The sequence below is a fragment of the Garra rufa genome, chromosome 17, assembly GCF_049309525.1.
Source record: "Garra rufa chromosome 17, GarRuf1.0, whole genome shotgun sequence".
Lineage (NCBI taxonomy): Eukaryota > Metazoa > Chordata > Actinopteri > Cypriniformes > Cyprinidae > Garra > Garra rufa.
The window spans coordinates 23,085,753-23,107,352 of NC_133377.1; the positions used below are offsets into that span (position 1 = coordinate 23,085,753).

Here is a 21,600-nt window from a genome sequence, read left to right on the forward strand (position 1 = left end):
CAGTTTTGTTTACTAGCCGCATTGAAGCGCATGACACTTGCTGTGATATTACAGGGGTCCAGGCTGCGATGTCCGACTAATAACCGCTGTCATTTCTGTTGCATATGAGAAACGCCAAACAGCAAACGAAAGCGAAACCAAACTCTGCTAAGTTTGAGCTGTGCAGTGCTGACAGTTTATCAGCTCGGATCGCAACGCAAACAAATTTGCACAAGCCCAGAACAGCTTTATTCGGTAGCCAAAGTTGATTTTGCGACACTGTTACTGCTGTGAGATCCAGTGAAAATCTTTTAGATTCTGCCCATAATTCTGTTATAAACAGTGCTGATGTACATCAGAAAACCAGCAGTAGTAATGCTAACAATAGAAATGTCAAATGTATGTTAGATCAGCGGTTCCCAACCAGGGGGTCGCGACCCACCAGGGGGCCTCAGTGATCCTCCGGGGGAGCCGCGAGATATCCTAAAATTAATTTAAATATTATCCTATAATTGTTTAATTTCATTATTAATAAGCTAAATGAAAAAAGCACAGCCTCTCTCGTGTTCTGTGATTGATTGCTTCAGACTTGGCGCAGCAAGCCTCATCGCACTGTTAAATACAGACTGAATGGCGGCTCAAAACTTCCAAATGCTGTACGCAAACAACTGTTACATCTCTCGGCTGCATGCACAAAGCAAACCATTGCGCTAATATAAAGGTAAAGACAATTCGTGTAATAACGAACTTGCGCGTCTAAGGTATAACAGTCGTGTTTATCAGAGTCGTACATTAGACACGCATAAGTCCGCTATTGATTCAGGAACAGCAGCTGAGAAAAAAAACAGTCCTAGAACTTCAGGCTGAAACTGGTAATTGAGTACTTGGCTTTCTGAAAACATGGTTCTTGAAGAGACATTTTGAAAATTTACTTTAAATTAAAGGGATGGCAAATTTGGAACTAACTAATTTTGGGACACAAAGATGTAAAGAAGCAACACTAGTTAAGAAGCAAAAAAAAACAGTTTTTCCAACAAAGATTTGATAACTCAATAGTTACATGCTAGAAGATCATATTGTGTAGCAAATTAGTCTCACATTATTCAATCTGCCCAAAAACAGACAACCCATACCAAAGGAGTCGACATGGCAGGGTCAAGGATGAATCATCTGCTTGATAAAAAAAAGTGTCTTATAGCTCTTCAATATTTAATTCTTCAAACCTCGAAATGATGGCACATCCAGCAACTAGTTCTTCCTTTGTATTTCTCACTGAAGCAGCTTGGGTACTTAAATATTTCCAGGTGGACGGATAAAAACGAACACACCCTGACTGTTGGAAAATGAAAGCTAGTCAATAAGCCATTTTAGCTACTTTGAGACCATTATGCTTCAGACAGCTGGTGTACAGTCCATGGGCATGCCATGTAAAGCCGAGACTAACTGGATAAATGGATAAAATCCAAAACAGTTCCAAACTTGAAGATACTTCGGAAGTCACGAACAAACCTGTTAAGGAAAAAAATGTGTAGAAAACCAACACAAACAGTAACATTTTTTCCACAATGTATCTGAGAAAATTTGCATGTGAAGTTACCTTTTTTCCAGCTCCATTCTTGATGTTAAAATTACCTTAATTTCACAAGCCATGTGATTTAAACGAGAAAAAAGAAGTTAACTCTAATATTACACATGGCCTTCAAATTAAGACAAATTTGATTCAATCATACCAAATTTGGAAAAATGTTTAATTTAGTAAGAAAACAACATAGAAGAAAATCGAATTAGTAGCAGTGTCCAATCAAAATACCAAAAATTACCTGTTAATTACCTATAGCAGGAATGAGAATAAGATTAACAGAAAACTGTAAAATCCAAAATGTATGCCTCTTACATCATGCAAAGTGAAACTTAATTGCTTTAGTTAATAACAATGATTAATTACTAGCTGTAAGGGCATTGTTAATCTAGACACTTGATAATTGTCAAATACAAATACAATATTTAAGTCAAGCGTTGAATTATGTTAATGTGTTGTAATTATGCTAACAGGGTAAGTATAAGGAGAACAGCAGAGAACCATTATTAGCCGTTCTTGTTGACTGACCTAGAATGTTTTACAAAGATAAGAAAAATATTGGTTATATTAACTGAAGGTGTAAGCAATTTCCAGAAATCATTAATATAGTGTAATAATGCAAATTACAAACTTTTTTTAAATTATGGTTGTCATTAAGCTGTAATATTTACAGAAATATTATTATAAGTTCTCTCAATCACACAAAGAGGGTACAGCAAGGCACTCAATTGCATCGTCTAAGCAAATTGAAAAATAAATGTGCCAAGTTTGTAGCATTATTGTTTCAACTGCAGAAATATTAATCTAATATGATAATCCATAAGGTGATGCTGCGGATACTACAGATTAATAATAAATAAAACAAATGTGCTTTCAAGCAATATTTACTTTTATTGAAGTCATCAATAATAACTAGAAAAAGATACCCTTTTAATTGAATCCCTATAAGAAACATGCTACTTCATGAACAAGTTTCTGTTTGACCTATAACCCCTACACAGATAGTTGACTTTAGAGGAACACGGCACCATTTTTGAAAATTCAAATTTTCCAACTTGCGACTGCTGCACCCATGGTATGGCAGCAAAGTTCCTTGATTATTTCACCAGAATGAGAGTATAGTTCCTAGCCATATCGGCCTAGGGGGGAGAGGAGGAAAAAAAAAAAAAAAAACCTTCACACCTTTTCATTTCCCGGTCTTAGTACACAATTTAACTACAGAAGAGTCAAGTTTTAAATAGGAAAAATATTGAAACTCTTTAGTAATTTTGAGCGAGATGCTTACAGTCTATTCAGATTCTATGATCTATGCTAAGCGTGCTACAGCCAAAAAAAAAAAAAAAAAAAAAAAAAAAAAATGTTTAACTCTAGGGGAGTTGGAAAATTAGCCTATTTTCAAAATAGTGGTGTGTTCCTTTAATGAGGATAATTCTATTAAAAGTTTCAAGTTTACAAAGTGTCTCAAGAGCCAAAATGCTGTACACCAATTAAGTGAAATGTATATGAACAAGTAAATCCCATTTTTGTTTGCTAACAGCTGATAATCAAATTGTGTCTTTTTCAGCATTAATAGCATCGTAATGGGATTCCTTTGTCTCATCTTAAATGCGCAGACACAACCAAGTAAAACAAGGCAATTTTTTTTTGTAGTTTTACAAAAGCCGCCATCACTACGGCATTCAAAATGCCAATGGTGCGAGTTTGCGGTCGGATTATCGGTTTAATCAAACATTGGAAAATGCACCAGAAGCATTTGTAAAGTCATTTTTCCCCAATTCAATTTGGTGACACCAGGGGCATTAATAAAAAAAAAAAAAAAAAAAAAAAAAAAAAATACACTTCAACGCTGACTGCAGATTAAAACAACTAAATGCAACTCCATCGGGTTCATTTATAGTTGGCAGCAAAAAAACTCAAAAATAGCCTCTCTAAAACTGCTACTTTGTTTAGTAAAACATCTATAAACAAACCGTGCGTAAACTAGGGATGCACCCAAATGAAAATTCTTGGCCGAAACCGAAAAAGGAAACCAAGGCCGAAAACCGAAACACCAAAATAATTATGCCAATTATTAGTACCATTGCATTTATGACTATGAACTAATCTTACTAAAATTAGCAAGGCATTGCAATTGCATAAATTAAAGTTTCAAAGAATAAATCAATTATATTAATTTAAACAATTATCATCAAATCAAGTATTATTACTTAACATATACATATATTTTACTGCCTTTGTTTAAATTTTTTATAACACATTATCTTGTGGATCCATCAGTTCACATTTACAACTCATGTGTTTCTCTTCCAGCAGGAGGCGCTATCAGAATGGTACACAAAGCAGCGCAGCAAAGTACTTTGAAAGGTGCAGCGCTCATATTTATTCAATGGATTGCCTTTTGAAGTTTCATCTCAATTCTTGTCTTTCAGTCCCCACATTTAAGACCACCTGAAATCATAATTAAGACTTTCATAACCTCCTAATAACACTGCAGTCAATGAAAATTAAGAGCTTTAAAACTTTCAAAAACAAACCTTACACAATTTGTTTTTTATTTTTTCCCACCATGTTCGGGACACAAGAAAAATATTAGGGCACTAAATTAATATCAGCATATTAAGTATAATCGTCTCTCATTGTCTCTGAGAGAATGCACGTCAGATGCTGAAAGCACTGTCAGTTTTTACTTTCACTTAAACATATTGAGCAGTTTTCACGTTGCTTGTGTGATATCCATTGGCTCACCTCCATGGTTTAAAACATAAATATTTATAAAAATACAGTATATTGAAAAGACATATCTTTAAAATACTGCGACGTAACACCAATGTAAAGCCATTGTTTTTCACTCACTGAAAGCTACATCTGTCTGCGCAATGCACCGATCTCTGCTCTCATCACTGCACACACGACTGCAGACACAACCCCTCTTGAAATTTCGGCATTAAAAGTTTTGCAAATCGCTATCTGTGGGTCTTTCTCAGATATACTGAAATACGTCCACACCGCAGATGTGTTGCTTCAGACAAGCACTTGCAGGCCACGGTTTATGTTTGCGTCAACGTACTGTTTCGGCCGTGTTGTTTCGGTGATAATCTTTCGGCCGGATTTCGGTGCATCCCTAGCGTAAATCTTAAAATTTGCTTCTGAAATGGAGTGCACCCTTTTTATTTGTTGACTGCGTACGAGACCCAACAAGTAGCCAGGAGTTTTCTGCAATTGCAACACACAGTTAACTTGTCTTCTGTAGTGTAAAAACATTATATAATTATATAACAATATAATGCACATAATTAAAGTCTGTTTCACAGTCAATATACAGCTAGGTTTAAAGCAAGAAAAAGTGCACAAGGTGACAATGGATGGCACTTATAGAGATAGAGATCATTGTTTTTTTTCTCTATGTGTGTGTGTGTTTAAACATGATTGTCTAAAAAAAGACTGTAGTACTGTAAATTGGATTTTGAAGTTAAAATAGTGGATAAATGTTGTTTGTGGTATACAGCTACTTCTGCACTGCATACGCATCACACAGGCTGCATATGCACTGCAATCGGAGTATGTGTGAAACGGGCAGAATTTGTAAAACCAATGAAACAGTCAAATTGTCAAAAAAAAAAAAAAAACATTTAAGCCAGGGCTATTCAATTATCTTCATTTGAGGGCTGGTCATTAAACCTATTTAAAAATGTTAAATAACATTTTTCTTTTGTGATTGAATACATGTTAATATTTTTACATTGTCACAATTTCACATTGAACGGTCAAATTAACAAATTAATTAATAGTAAAAAGATGGCATCTATACCACCTTTATATTGTTTCTAAGTACTGTAGGCTACATGCATAAACTACATAGATTAAGTCTTTATTCAAGCTACAAAAGTTAACCAGCGAAGCACTGAGTGATCTCTCTTTTGTTCTGTAATTTACATCAATGACAAACTTCAGCAAGTTCCACTTTAAAAGCAGCACTCTCTTTAAATCCTGATGTACATGAAACAGATGTGATGCATCCAATTTTCTCCCAACTTGTGGTCATTTAGGACTTTAGAACTCATTTAATACAGTTTACACCAGGTCATTTGCCAAACTGGGAATTTTGCTGGCAATTGTGCGTTTTTGTCGGTTGAAGTAGACTGTCTGAAGCAGCTCAGCCAATGCAAGCCAAACGTGCTGACTGTCAAACTATACTCCATTTGATAATCTCTCATGACCCCCCTCACGCAACCGCTTGCCAACCCTGCGGGCTATTGTTATTGCAGTCTCCGGTAGATGGTCGTTTCTTTTTTTTTTTTGGCTGTAAAACAATGTCCTGGGCCAGTGTTGCCACCTTGTGGACAAACTAATGCAAAAACAATTCAAGGCGTATGTGCTACCTGTGAGGAATAAGATGATTGGTGCACCGAATTGGGCCCACTGGCTGCCAATTGAATAGCCCTGTCTTAAGCTATATTTCCAAATCTAAAAAAAAACTGATTTCGGACCATCAAACAATATTTATATTAATAGCCAAGTTATTCAATGTCGGTGGTAAATCAGCTTTAATTTTAAAAACATAAAGAGGTAAGCAAAAACCTTTAAGATGAACAAAAGCACTAGATGCCTACGCCTTACATATGTCAGGTGTCAGATGCCTGACGCTTTACAAATTTAATCATTGTGCCAAGAACACCTAATTGGGTTTTTGAAGAACCAACTGCACTCTTTATTGAAAATGTACATGTATTTTAAATGTGAATGGCACAGAACACAGCCATAGTAAGATCAGAACAATTTACAATATTCACCAGTATAACACAAGTAACATGACAAGATAAAGACTAAGAAGAAAGGGGATTACATGTTGGTAGCACTAAGCCAGCGCTGACTTCAATGGTTTTATTATTAAACCTATTAAGAATAAAAAATAAAAATAGGACGAAAAAAATCTTGCCACAAAAGGGATACGTTTTCAGGCTAAAACTGCAAGAAAATTCTTTAAACTTAAATACATCAATTGTGACTTCCAGAACCGAGCCTCTGGATTTCCACATACAAACTTTGATTTTAAAGTGCCAGATCAGAAGCGTGGCTTCTTGGCAGATCCGTCATACTCCTCACGGACCCTGCCAAATCCTGGGTTTCCAGCACCCATGCCCCTTGGACCCCCTGGGCCACCTTGTGGGAAACGCTCATTGCGCTACATGGACCATTTTCAGTTATGTATCAGTTGGGTATTTAGTTTTGTAGGAATTATGGAGTTTACGTCCATGGGTAGGGGAGAAAAGCAACAAAGGGGTAACAAGTTCCATGAGTTCCGAGAGTATTTTGAGCAAAGTATTATAAAAGTGGGATCCAAGGAAAACAATCGGCGAAACCGTTCCAACACGCAGATCCACAGGTGCCAGAGGTGACATAGGAAAAGGAAGAAAGGGTAATGTATTCATTAGTCAAATCCCATTACAATGCATTCCAATAGCGCTGCTATGATAAATACTGCTGGAAACTCCCATTTGCATGGGGGATTTAAGTAAAAACGTGTTGTATGCCCCAAACTTATGATTATGGCAGAGAGGTTTGTATTTTAATACAAAATCCCTCTGAGACATACAGGCAACTACCAACCCTTACATTATGAACACAAATTAGGTTTTAGAGAAAGAATTGTTATTCTGATTTCTAAAATCAATTTCTGAACATTTAAGTATTCATGAAGCGTTTTACTTAAATATTACACATTGCATTTAAAAATGTGTTAATGATCACTTTTACCTTCAATGAGATTCGATAAAGCAAAAAAAAAAAAAAAAAAAAAGTTAAGATTTAATTTTTACATTCCAACTATTTAGCCATTACATGAATTTAATGTTAAACCATGTTTCTTTAGTTTGTCACAAACCGCGTTTATCTGGTATTTGTCAGCACATGCAGTAATGATGCTGGTTAATTGGATGAAACTGACTATCTGCAAACGTGACAAACAGCATCCTAAGTTTGCAGTAAAAATGCAATTAGCATTTTTCTAATTTACATCTAATTTCAAAGTGCTCAAGAATAGCCCATCTAGACTAACAACAGAAAATGTAATGCAGTGGATTGAGTTTCTCCAGATTTTACACCATAATTCTTTATAAACTTTCAAAACATATGGCTACTGAAGTTAAAATTGAACACTGCAACCTAGGGATGCACGATATTATATTATTATTACTTTATTGGAATCAGCACTTGCCAAGGGTTTAATAACATCACGTCAGCAGTGTGGTCATTCCTGTAGCAAACTTTCGCCTGAATGGCGATTCAATTTACTCTTTTGGATTGCCGCATTTAATCTGAGAAGTACAAAATGGTGTGCCCTTTGGGCAATAGAACTGACAGTCGCTCACATGTGCAGCATTAGCAACTGCAGGGAGTAAATACTCCTCCAGTAAGACGTTTTTTTTTTTATTTTTTTTTTTTATTTTATTTTTTTTTTAAATGGGGCACAACTGGCCTACTTGTAATAAAATGAAAACAAAACGGACAAAAAAAACCCCATAAAGATTGTGTTTATGATTAAATAAAGCAGTAACTGTTGTCACAAAAATCACAAGAAAATTTTGGTGCAAAAGTCAGACACAATGTGACACTTGTAAAATAATTATTTCGATGCAGATTTAATGTGTAATAGTTTTAGACCAATGGTTCTCAACTCCAGTCCTCAGGACCCACTGCTCTGCACATTTTGCATATCTTCCTCATTTAACACCTGATTCAGATCATCAGCTTGTTAGGAGAATGATCCATAAATTGAACTGAGTGTGTCAGATTCAGAAACACAAAATGTGCAGAGCAGTGGCCCCCCAAGGACTGAGTTGAGAACCACTGTTTTAGACAACCTACAAATGTTAAACCTTCAGATAAAATGTTGTTTACCAATGCAGTGATTGATTTATAGTTATTTTAAAAGGTGCAGAATGTACTGTCATTATTAAAACAAGTTTTTGTTAAAACCTAACAACAATTTAGTTATTATCTCTGCACAAGAGAGAATTGATGTTACCAAACAAAATGCATCTGTATCAGCATTGGCTATCAGCCAAAATGTTTTCACATGGGCAAAAACGCAATATCGTGCATCCCTACAGCAACCACACATTTGCAAAAATAACTGTCGTTATATACATTTGTTCAATCCAGTTTAGCAAAATAGGTTGACCACTTAAAGTCAACATGAAACAGCACTGGCAACCCATTTTCTACTATACAGCAACATTTCAGTGAAACAACTTTCAACAAGGAAAACATTAAGGTAGGGCTGGGTGATAATTCGATAATTATCACAATATATACTTTTTTCGATAAAACTATGACAGTTCGATAAGCGCTCGATAATGTTTACTCACTACACGTAACGCTGCGCAGGCATTTTTCAGCCTTTACTTCCAGATGCCGCACGCAGTATTTAGTTTACAGCCACAGGGCTCTACATTGCGACCATTTCACTCGCATTTATATAAAAAAAAAATTATATAAAAATTAACTTGCATTAAATATATATATATATATATATATATATATATATATATATATATATTTAGGAGCACCATGTGCGACTGACCGGATCAGCATATTTGTGTTTGCGCTCAGGGGAGCTCCAGAGGATTCTGTGTTTTTGCAATGTAGAGTAATGTATCATAGACATATCTCACCAATCCTTCCATAAATAAAGTGTAGAGAGAGTGTAAATAAGAGACTGTTTGTGCAGTATAGTCAGCGTTGTTGATTATAATAGAGCTTTGTGATATCGCGAACTAAGATAAGTGACAGCTTTTAATATTTAAGGGAGTTTGTAAATGACATATTGATCTAATACAGCAGTTAAATAAACAAGAAGTTATTATAAAGTGACTTACATTGACTGACTACAACACTATGCCTGATTTTGCTCTATTTCGTCGTCAAAAGTAATCTGAAACAAGTCACAACTGAGCCGCTGCGCATCTCCATTCAAACACAGCGGTGTTTAGTTTCTGAATGAACGTGCGTTTTTAAATGAATCGAGTGAAATTATTCAATTTCCCATTCATAAAGACAGACACTTGCTTTATTCCCGAATGAACCATCCATTCGAACGAATCAAATGAATGATGTGATTCAGTAAATAAATCCGTGTCTTGGCGACACCTGCTGGCAGATCTGTTCAGTTATTTAAATCTTTAATATTTCTGTATTCAAAATTTTATATTTTAAACATTTAATATTTTAATAAACATCAATCTCAACATGAATCTATGATTTTGATTGCACTCATGTCACCTCTGAGCCTCATTAAACATATGAAAAGGTAAAAACAAACAAACAAAATTCCCCTGTAAATCACTTTGAGGAGTCAAATATCACCTCGTAATAGGAAGGCTAATTTTTTTAATCAGAGTTTTGATTTTTTAGAATGTGCTCCTAAAATTTTAGGAGCACAAGTGGTCCTAGCAAGAAAAGCGTAGAGCCCTGAGCCATTTTTTTTTTTATTTATTTATATTGTCAGACAGGTAAAACATTTGACAAAATGTGTTAAATCAGCTGCACAAAGGGATTGGCATGCTGAAAAGATGTCTATTCCTATTTTTGTTGAATGATAAGTATATTTAATCACTGTAACTCTGCATTCACAGTCAGAGCCATGCTACAAGTGTTGTATCATATTATAGTTCAATTTTTTTTATAAAAACGTTTATATATTCTATTAATATTAATAATATTGTATTTGTAGATATTGTAGATTTGACATTTATCGTGATAATTATTGATATTGACTGATATGAAAAAATTATTTATTTTTGCCATATCGCCCAGCCCTACATTAAGGCCAAAATCTGATTTGAGAAATTGGAAAACTGTATTCCTGAAAACACAACCAGCACTCAGATGAAAAAAAAAAAAAAAATTTAAGTGGTCGTGATTCCAAAGACAATTTTAGAGGTTGGGCAAATATTAACACCTTTGATTAAAAGAAAAAAAAAAAAAAAAAAAAAAAAAAAAAAAACACAACACCACATGGCCATGGTGCAAACAAAAACCATTTTAGAGGTACAGCAAGTCATTTTAAATGGATTATTACACACAAAAAAAAAAAAAAACATGCAAAAACACTAACTTGTACTGAAGAATGTAGAAGGGGTCCATTTTGATTTCATGTTGACTTTAAGAGTTAAAGGGGAGAGATCTGCTTTTAACATTCAGATATTAAACTAAATGTTTAAGACAAAATACTTGCCTTCAGACACAAAACATTGCATAAAATCTAAATTAAAAACATTTCACTTACACATTCTACTCATCAAAAGCCCTTTGAGATATTATTCATACTTGCTGAAGCCTATTTGTAAAAAAGGCCAACTCCTATACTCTTAACACTGCTTGTAACTAATGCATCAAAAGGTTAAGCCATTTAAGAAAAAATAAATAAAATACTCGAGGGAAAGCAGCACTCAGGCAACAAATTCAACAATGCAACAACCTGTAAGGCAAAGGCCTTGCTGCTAAATTAATTTGCTGCAACACACAGCATCCCAGCAAGGGCTCGGGGACAGGTACACATGTTTTACATATTCACTATGTATGGGCTTAAAAGGTGTAGAGTAGCTACATTAATACAAACTGCTGTAATAATTGAGACAAATGCTTAAAAGTAAAATATAAATATCTTAAAGCACACCAAATAAGACACAGAATTATTTCTTGGTGATTAGAGAAATGTGTGCCATGTCCAAGGACAACTCCCCATCCGTCTTCATTATAGCAAATATGGGTCAAACCCAACTTCACTCATGTATGCCAACCAACACATCTCCACCCAGCTCCTCAAAAACTCAGCCACATCATTTTCAGTCAAATGTAACTTCATGGACACATTCATTTTGTGGTTAAGCTGCTTTAAAGTCTATCTGCACTAAATGCCCAGTCTGTTGACACTACAAAAAGAGCTCAAAGCATGGAAACAGCATTTCCATGTGGGTACCATCGCAGCACTGACATGATTTTGACATAAGTTTGCAACAGTAAACTAAAAAAAAAAAAAAGCCTACAAAGATAGTTCACCACAAAACAAGCACAGCATGTCATAGGGTATTGTTTCACCAAGCTTTGTGTTTGAAAAGATGGCACATTGCATTGCTAATTTAAATACTACACATCAAACGGAGCGCAAACATGCCTGTCTTTTTTTGCAATTTAGACAGGACTTACAAGAATGTGTTGTATGCAAACAGTTATATAAAAATTATTGGGCTTTAGTACAGACAGACATCCAAAGCAACAAAAGAATGGAAAATGAGGGGAGCTGAGCTTGAGTGCTGACAATGACTTCTGCCACTAGATGGAGACAATATTATCAAATCACAACAGGGATCAAAACACACTGCCCACTGAAGAGTCTAGAAATAATCCATCCAAACCTCATTTCCACACTAGATCTTCAAACACAAAATGGCCTCATCTCTTATGAACCACAACAGCCCAATTCAAATTTATTGGGCATACAAAATACACACATACACATGTCACATTCACTCTCGATTTCAACTTAGGAATACATTACCATTTCGTTGGGCACCATGCCCCCTGATGCTGGTCCCCCCATTCCCTGGTCTCCAAAATTCATTCCAGCCAATTGGAACTTCTGGCTAGGTGACCCAAATGGCATATCTGTTTATTTAAAAGAAAAAAAAAAACCATAACATTAGCATACATTTAGGGCTGCAACAACGAATCGATAAAAATCGATTACTAAAAGCGTTGGCAACGAATTTCATAATCGATTCGTTGTGTCGCGCGACGCAGAGACATTTGGTTGTTATTATATATATTTAAAAAAAATTGAGCGCAGAGCGGAGTGGACACATTCGGTCTCTCTCCCGCACTGATGCCAGCAGAGTTCGGCACCTCATAAGCTGTTTCCATCCAAAAATGCGAATTTAACTTACACGCAAAACTGGAACATTTGAGCATAAAGCACTGTTTCTACATTATATATATATATATATATGCTGCCCCGATTTATATCAAACATGTTTGATATTTAAGCCTACTTTGGCTAGCGTACTTTCACAGCAGCCAATGCTCGATCGCAAAACAGCTGCTGTACGGGTCGTTGGATAGTGGAGATGGAGAAAACTACTTCTATAGTTTTTGTAACACTGTCTGTCTATATAATGTGTCGAAAACATACCACAACCGTAAGGAGAAAGAGGAGCTCTGCTGAGGTAAAATCGTCTCAGTTTTGAATAGGGCTGTGACGGTGGCACGTTGTTTTTTTATATATAGCCTACACTTCAGTCAGCTAACAAGCAGCCTAAAAACGCTAAAATAAATCAAAGAAATAATATATTTAATTAAGAAAGTAGCCTAAGAGTATTAAATAGGTTATTAAACAAACATTCCTTGTAAAAATGTCCGACAGCTCATCAATTTTTGGCCGACTGAATTTCCAGTCCGACTGTCTTTTTTTCTCTTTCTCTTCCTCATTACACAGCTGCTGATTTTAATAGCAAAGTGATTACATTTATTTTCGTTCCTTTAGTTTATAAAGTTAATTTAGAGATATATTTGGAACACTTTTTGTTTGTTAAATTCAAGTTTTTGTTTTTTAAAGTTATACCTAGCAAACAGCGGCAGACAGATCAAAAGCCTGCTTAATTCATCGCGATTTAAATTAAAATCCATTGATATAAAAAACTTAAAACATATCACAATATTAGTTTAATCATTCAATCAAGATAATTCCAAAGTTTATGCGGAGAGAAGCGCGCTTTGCAGGACATGGAGACGCCAGTGCAATGTGGAATTTCTTTTTTGCTCATAAAGGTAAGAGTAATTTACCACCCGGGCCGGAACTGTAAAGGGTCTACCTTAGTTTGTGTGTACTAACAGTATCAACAACATGTGCTCTTAAAGAAAACAAACAGAATACGCTTGATATCTTTGGTTTAAACAGGAGCGCTTCACAATAATTAACCGAAACCCAGGTAATTGCCTCACAAACACAATATCTATAGAAAGCTTTAAATTATTATTTTACTATAAAACGAAATAATTAAAATCGAAAACAAAACTCTTTCATTAGCTAATCCATAAAGATGCATTAGGCATTAATGAGCAGATGGCAGGATCGTCAATTTCATCTTTGCAACACTGAATCAGAAAATACTAGTTTATTAATAAGTAATTCGAATATTTTCTTAATTTTTGCCTTGACACATTCATGGTAATTACTTTTGCTGGGGCTTTGAGGCCAGTTTTGTGTGCATTTGAATGCGGAACTCTTCCAGCTGGTCGCTGCTGATGGCAGGACACTAAACACCGCCATGGCAGAATGAATGTAGCAGAAAGTTAGTCAAGTTATCCCGTTCCAGCGTGCAAATTCACATGACCTTTTTAATGCGCACTGAGGAATTTAATTTGAGAGGCTTCTTGATGGGAAATGCAGCATGTACACCACAGCAAGCCGCTGTCTTGACGGATAGTAATTTTAGTTTATTTAGTCTATATATTTGGCAGATGTAAAGCATACATGTGTATGTTTTTTGTGTTAGTCCATTTTTATTTTATTATTATTATTATTATAACAGTTCAAGGAGCAACATGTTCGTGCACTTTCTAAAGATTTTAGTTCTGTTTTTGAATAAAGGGTTGTAAATCCCTTGGTTTTTTTTTATCCGATTCATCGATTAATCGAAAAAATAATCGACAGATTAATCGATTATTAAAATAATCGTTAGTTGCAGCCCTACATACATTAATATCACCAACCCTGCAAAATCGTAAAATAAATAAATAAATTAAAAAAAAAAAAAAAAAAAAAAAACGCATTTATGACTTGTATTCCCTATAGTATTATATAGAGCTCACATTCAAAAGGGAAAATCTACTTGTATAAAATGCATGTGCTGTCATTCTATGGCTCTCAAATGTCTTGACAAGATTATATTTAAATGCTTAGTTTCATGATCAAAGCTCTTTAGTTTTTATTGTAAGAGGCAAAAAATAATGCAATACATAAAGAGTTGAGAGATGTAGAATACATTTTTAAAAGCCTATTGTGTCATTTGATAAATACATTTTCTAAAAAAAAAATAATAATAAAAATAATAATATATAATTTTTTTTTTTTTTTTTTAGAAAGAAGTCTCTTCCGTTCACCAAGCCTGCATTTTGAAATATTTTTACTATTAAAAAATACTGTTTTCCATTTGAATAGATTTTAAAATGTAATTTATTTCTGTGATCAAAGCTAAGTTCTTTTTTAATTTTATTTACATTTTTTTTTTAAAATCATCAACATTTCAAACAGTTGAGTATATATTTTTTTTCTCAGGATTCTTTGATGAAATAAAAAGCTTTTGTAATATTACACACTAAACCATTCAAAAGCTTGGAGTCAGGACTTTTTTGGGGGGGGGGGGTCAAATTAATGCTTTCATTTCGCAAGGACGATTTAAATCGATTAAAAGACATTTATAACATTACAAAGGATTTCTACTTCCTGAAATAGATTACAGATAGAGTTGCACCGATTACAATTTTCTTGGCCGATTCCGATTTTTGCAGATTCCGATTTTTTTTAAAAACTGTAATGAAAGCATATACAGAAATATTTTCTTTAATTAAATTTATTTTATAATAAAATAAATTAAACATTACAGGATCTTCTTAGAACAAAATAACTAAATAAAGTGCTTTGTGCCTTTGAAAAAGGTATAAAATTAGTTCCTGTAACTAACATAGTATAGTTATACTAACAAAAATCTTTTCCTCAATGTAATTTTATTTTTATTTTTTAATAAATGAAATGAATAAACATTACAGCATCTTGTCATAATAAAATAACTTTAACAAAATAAAGTGCTCTGAGCCTTGAAAACATTAGAAATAAAATATAACAAAACAGGCTCACTTACAAAAATCTACTTTTCTTCAATGAATTTTATATGGATTTTTTTTTTAAACATTAATTACAGGGTCGTCTCACAACAATAACTAATAAAAAAAAGTGCACTGTGTCTTTAAACAGGTAGAAATAACAATGCTAGTACTAAATGCTATTACTTGAGCATTAATGGAAATTTTTTCTTGATAAAGAGAAGCATTTCTGCCTTGTCACCAGTTAATCCAGCGGTACTACACTTCGGAACATTCACATATTTGCGTTGCGCCACCACATACAGCGTTTTCACAGTGGCGCAGCGCAAATATGTGAATGAATGAAAGTGTAGTAAACGTCAACGGATTTCCCCTGCTCAGGGAGTAGGGAGCAATGAACACTATGGAGGGACCATGTCAATCAGAACACAGTTCATTCAGAGAGCTTACTTCTAAGGAGCGCTAGCTTTAGCCGCTGGTGAGTGATGGTTTTGATGATGGAAGTGTCTTATTAGGTTTGTTGTTACGAACGTTTTCATGGTTGTTCCCTTGTGTTGTATTTTGCCCTTATAATGGTTACAAACTGCGATCTTTGTGTCATCTTCACTCACACCAAAGACATGTTTACACGCGACTGCGAGTGCGCACGTGGCTGTGACGTAATTGCATGCGCCGCTGGCAATAAAAGGATTGGCTAGGAATCGGCAAGAGGAGAAACTGACCGGCCGGTCACCGATCCGGGCCAATCGTGTGAAAAATCGGCCGATTCCGATCACTAGCCGATCAATCGGTGCATCTCTAGTTACAGATTTTTCTTTTATGCCAAAAATCATTAGAACATTAAGTAAAGATCATGTTCCATGGAGATATTTTGTAAATAAATCACAACTTAATTTGATTAGTAATGTGCATTAATAACTTTATTTGGACAACTTTAAAGGTGGATATTTGGATTTTTTTAGCACCCTCTGAATCCAGATTTTCAAATTTCTGCATCTCTGCCAAATATTGCCCTAACAAAGCATGCATCAATAGGAAGCTTATTTATTCAGCTTTTATTAATTTGAGCAGCAAATCAGATTAGAATAAATTCTGAAAGATCATGTGACCAGAGTAAAAAAAAGCTAAAAATCTGCTTTGAAATCACAGGAATAAATTACAGAAAACATGTTCAAAAAGAAATGTTTTTTTAAATAGTAAAAATTTCAGATTTTACTTTTTGCTGTACTTCAGATAAAAAAATAAATAAAATGCAGGCTTAGAGAGCAGAAGACTATTTAAAAGAAATAAAAAAATAAAATAAATTTTTAGACAATGAACCACTATAAAATAAAATGTCTCTTACCAGCCAACCCCAGGCCTCCACTAGCATTCATCCTCATCTCCCTCTCTCTCTGTAGAAAAAGGAAAGTTTCACATTATCTCAAATGACTTAACCAACATTGTACTTAAATGCTTAGAGCTTTCTAAATGCAGTACTTACGTTATCCATGAAGCTGCCCATTCTGTAAGACTCCTCGCGTTTGCGCCTTAATTGTTCTTCAATTTCTCTCTGCCGCAACATCTCCTCCTCTCTCCTACGGCGTTCCTCCTCTTGCCTGAAATTGAGAACCACCAATTAGTTAACTACTATCACAGCAAGGGTTTCCAGCAACACAGTACACTACATCATACATACCTCAGCTGCATCTCTTTACGTTTCTGCATCTCCTGACTGTGCAACTCTTCCATGCGACGAAGTTCCTCTTGACGTCTAAGAAGGTCTTTTGAAACAAAATGATCACCAAAATCAATTATTCATCCCATAATCCTTTTAAGTAGCAGCATAAAGACAAACATAAATAACCTAACTGAGCAGAGACAATACTTACCCTGTCTGAGCATGTTTGCTTGATGCTCATGAAAGGCGTCTTCCATCTCTGCTTCCAGCTTCTCACGGGCCTCACGAATGTTCTTCTCCACTTGCTGCCTCTGTTGTTTCTCCATTTCGTCAAGAGACTTCCATCGCTGGGAGTATTCAAACTCAAAGCTGCCAGGACGGGCGAACCGAGGAGGCTGCTCTCGCTCCCTGAGGTCAAATCACAGCAGTTAATGATTATGTCTACCGTTGTGACCAATAAATCATGAAAGGGGCATCTGGTGATTGATATTTTTTACAGCTGCCAAATCACCCTCACTCAAATGCTTGTCACACTAGGGCTGCACGATAGATCGTTTCAGCATCGTCATCGCGATGTACGCATGCGCGATAGTCACATCGTGGCAGTCGCGATGTAGGGCAAAAAAAAAATTATGTGTGTCTGATTTAAAAATGTACTTTCTATATTTCTAAACTTTCTATTCACGGATCTATATTTGTCTAAAATAAAGTAATTAACTCATATTTAAGGGTTCTTTAAAAACTACGATGCACACGTTGCTTCACCTACTTCCTGCATGCAGTCTCTGTGTGCGGGTAAAGACTAGAAGAGATACATGATTCGCTACTGGGCATGCGCACATCAATCTAACGTTATTTTTATCACACTGTACAACAATAATACTGTTTTTTTTTTATTATAGTAAGGGCTAAGTTTAGGGTTGGGGTAGGTGTAGGTGTAGACGTTAAAAAAAAAAAAAAAAAAATTCTAATAGGTAGAAAAATTAATTTCATTGTTAGTTTCCGGTCGTAGACGTATCCCTTCTAGCCACAACCCTGTGTGCGCATGGCGAAATGAGCGCGGGACGGGAGAAAAGCGCCGAAATGGAAGATTTGGTCGTAAAAAGAAAGGCAATGTCGGTCATATGGAAGTATTTTGGATACAAAAAGGATGCTGCTGACCAAAAACAGGTGCTTTGTCGGGAGTGCCTGGCAGTTGTTGCCACAACTCGCGGAAACACTACGAATTTAAGGGACCGTTCACATGTTGCGCCTAAAAACGCGTGGAAAACGCTAGGCGCGTCGCTTTCTCCTTCTTTCCAAAGCGCTCTGTAACTTGAGTGGCAGAGTGGCGTCTGCCGTTGCTACAGACACGGAAGTTTCAGCAAAGATAAATAAACAAAGATAAATGGATTTCCAAAACTAAAAATTGCTTGCAGTATCTCTGCTGCTAAAAAATGTTATCCCTGTAACAGCTATGATCAGCTGTTCCTCCATCTTGGCTAAGCTTTTAATGTTTTTCGTGAAAGGAAGAAGCTGATTTCCCTTTCATCAGGGTAAAAGCAACATTCATTATTAATTTCATATTAGAGCCTTGATTTGCCTGAATTGACAGTGAATAAGGTGAGTCAAACTGTTTATGAAACTACCCAAAATAAGCTTTAAAAAGTATTTTATTTCAGGGTTTTGATTATATACTGTACTTTTGCTTTTTTATTCTTTGAAAATGCTTACAAAATTACCCCAATTATTCTTTAATTATTATTTGATTTTTAAGCAGATCAAAACAACCTGATGAACATAAATGAATTTGTACACATCGCAATATATATCGCAAGAAAAAAATATATCGCAATGTAATTTCCCCCCAATATCGTGCAGCCCTACGTCACACCATCTGTCTAACTTCATTTACATGATAAAAAAGCCTGTAAATATTTACAACCACCAAATACCTAAAATTGATTGCTAATCCCAAGAGACTTTGATTTTAGTAATATGCAACAGCATCCGGAGCTTACTTCTGATAACTGGGGTTCTTCTGTGCAAGTTTCTCTGGCAAACCATCCTCATCATCATACTGCTCTAGCAATTCAACCACAATTGGACGGGGAGCACTGGAAAAAAATATATAAAATGGTTATGTGATGCAATATTTTAGAAATCTACCCCAAAAAATGTCTCTACTGCCAAATTATGAGAATTTTCTCTTACGATGTGAGAAGGAACACTCCATCACTGATCCGATCAAGAGCCTTCCGTGCAGCTGGCTTGGAAGAAAACTCAACAATGCCCTTCCCTGTTGAGCGGCCACGGTCATCCACAATTACTACAGCCCTTTCCACCATTCCAAACTGAGAGAAGGCTTCTTCCAGTAGCTCATTGGACACATACGGAGACAAGTTGCGTACAGAAAGCGCAGCAGAATGAGTGGCAAAACGAACTCTAAGTGGTCTGCCTTTCATTGGAATATCATCCAGCTCAGCTTTGGCAATCTCTGCCAAGGCACGGGATTCCTAAAAACATACAGACATTTACAGTTACTTTTATTAAATAACTACTTTATTTGAATGGAATTTGAAAGTTAGAAATCTTACCAGTCTGATAAATCCAAAACCCTTGCTTTGATTGATGAAAATCTCACTGGGCTCTCCATATTTCGCAAACAGTTTCTTAAACTCAGGCTCAGTGATGTCGTTTGGTAGGTTTCCAATAAACAGACGGCAACGTTGAGTGTAGGTTTTCTCCCCGGGCTTTCGGAGCAAAGACAGCGTTGCCCTCAATTCCTAAAATCAAACATTTACAAAAACACGTAAATAAAGACAAACCTATCGTGCCACTAAATTTGAGCGACAAATGGAAAATCTGTGGTACGTGAACGACAACTATTTACAGCGCACAACCCAAACATGACCTACTTTTATCAAACAACTTGGCCACAAACACAAAAAAAAAAATAATAATTTGACCAAAATAACATAAAACACGTTCCTAACGTTTAAAAAGCGCAATAATACCATATACTATCGAGATTCAATGCATTTTATGCGGAGAGAGACCCAAGGTGGACCAGCATGAAGTTCAACCTTTGTTTAAGCGTCTACAAAATGGCGGATCTGCCTCAGTAAAGCCATTACTACTTAACAAATAGGTGCGCTAAATTGATACTTTTATAAATGAAATGTACTCAAGACCGTAGTTTTTCACTAAAAAAACGACATTATTGTATGTTTTTAAGCATGAAGTTATTTTACCTGAGGCTGAAGCTCGTTCTGTGCAATCTGTTGTTGTGGTGGTGGCAACGTCTGCTCTGTCTCTTTCTTCATGGGAACAGGCGGTTTTTGTCCATTTCCCATCCCAACTTTGGGTGGGTTCTTTTTGGCCTGGTTCTGTGGTGAACCGATGTCCGGGGTCTTCACGTTATTCTGTGGCGGTGGAGACTGGATTTTCGGCTGAGCGGGGCTGGCAGTCTGCTGCGGCGGCGTCGGTATCGGCGTCGTCGGGCCTTTGTTGTTGCTCGGCTGGGCCTGACTAGGGCCTTGCGCCGGAGGAGACTGCACCACTGGCTTGTTCTGATTGGTTTCCTGCGGTTTCTGCGGTGTAACGTTAGACGCCTGATTCGGTTGGTTTAACTGATTCGGTTTAAATCCGCCACCCATATGGGGTCCACGGTTTTGAAAAGGATGTTGGTTTAGATTTCGAAAGTTAGGGCTTCCCATGCCACCGCGCATTCCCATTCCTCCGCGGCCTCGGTGCTGGAATCCTCCACGGTTACGGGACCGGTCACGAGACATTTTCACACAAGTAGACTGGGGAAAACCCGTTAAAAAGATTTCGAGAGTAGCAGATAAAGTTAAATAGCGCACTATATTCAAAAACTACAGTTAAGCTGGTAACCTGCGCTCTAAACGGTGGCTTTGTAAAATGGCAGCCGGTTGCGCGAGAAGACCGTAGAAATGGGAGGACTGACGACGTGCGCACGAGCCTCCGCCCAAAATCAAACCCTAACGGTCCACTGGGTTACTAGCGCACTCTAGTGGCACTCGTGTTCTTAAACACGTAAGAATGTGGTCAACTACCCAGATATGCAATGGCAAAAAGCAAGTACACCTCACCATTCAAAAAATATGTACATATACTTAAGTGCCATCTGGATTTAATGTTTTCAGACACTTAACTGCATATTTACTTAAAAAAGCTTTTTTTTTTTTTTTTTTTTTACCAAATTAAGTAGGGCTTAAATACATCTTTGTTTATTTACATCATTATTTTCTTTGAAATTTGATGAAAGTGTGCTCAGTCATTCTTGAGACATGGGACAAAACATGTCCACCAATTATAACTGCTATAAGTTTTAAAAGTAAAAAATATTTTAAATGTTATGGGGATTAATAATAGAATGTATTTAACACAATTATCCCCTTCAATTTAATTTGATCATTATTATGTGAAATCTATGACACTTATTGTCTTCTCCACAGAGTAGGGTTTATTCATTCATATGCTATAAAATAGATAAAAAGTT

The 21,600-nt window shown here is 35.9% G+C and overlaps 1 protein-coding gene across 2 annotated transcripts in view; it reads right to left on the bottom strand.

Moving 5' to 3' along the window:
* Positions 1 to 21,011, bottom strand: part of sfpq (splicing factor proline/glutamine-rich) — a 32,905-nt gene extending 11,894 nt beyond the window's left edge. Inside the window, exons 1-10 of one of the 2 annotated variants that reach the window (XM_073822494.1) lie at positions 20,330 to 21,011; positions 19,673 to 19,861; positions 19,290 to 19,591; positions 19,097 to 19,192; positions 17,308 to 17,504; positions 17,115 to 17,199; positions 16,920 to 17,034; positions 16,782 to 16,830; positions 12,117 to 12,223; positions 6,238 to 6,740 (exon numbers count right to left, since the gene is read on the bottom strand). In XM_073822494.1, coding sequence (XP_073678595.1) covers positions 6,621 to 6,740; positions 12,117 to 12,223; positions 16,782 to 16,830; positions 16,920 to 17,034; positions 17,115 to 17,199; positions 17,308 to 17,504; positions 19,097 to 19,192; positions 19,290 to 19,591; positions 19,673 to 19,861; positions 20,330 to 20,869 — 1,800 coding nt within the window. In that variant the 5' untranslated portion in view covers positions 20,870 to 21,011 and the 3' untranslated portion in view covers positions 6,238 to 6,620. Of the gene's footprint in view, positions 1 to 6,237; positions 6,741 to 12,116; positions 12,224 to 16,781; positions 16,831 to 16,919; positions 17,035 to 17,114; positions 17,200 to 17,307; positions 17,505 to 19,096; positions 19,193 to 19,289; positions 19,592 to 19,672; positions 19,862 to 20,329 lie in introns of those variants that run through there. The other variant, XR_012340096.1, reaches the window with a different exon arrangement.
* Between the last annotated feature and the right edge of the window lie 589 nt (positions 21,012 to 21,600).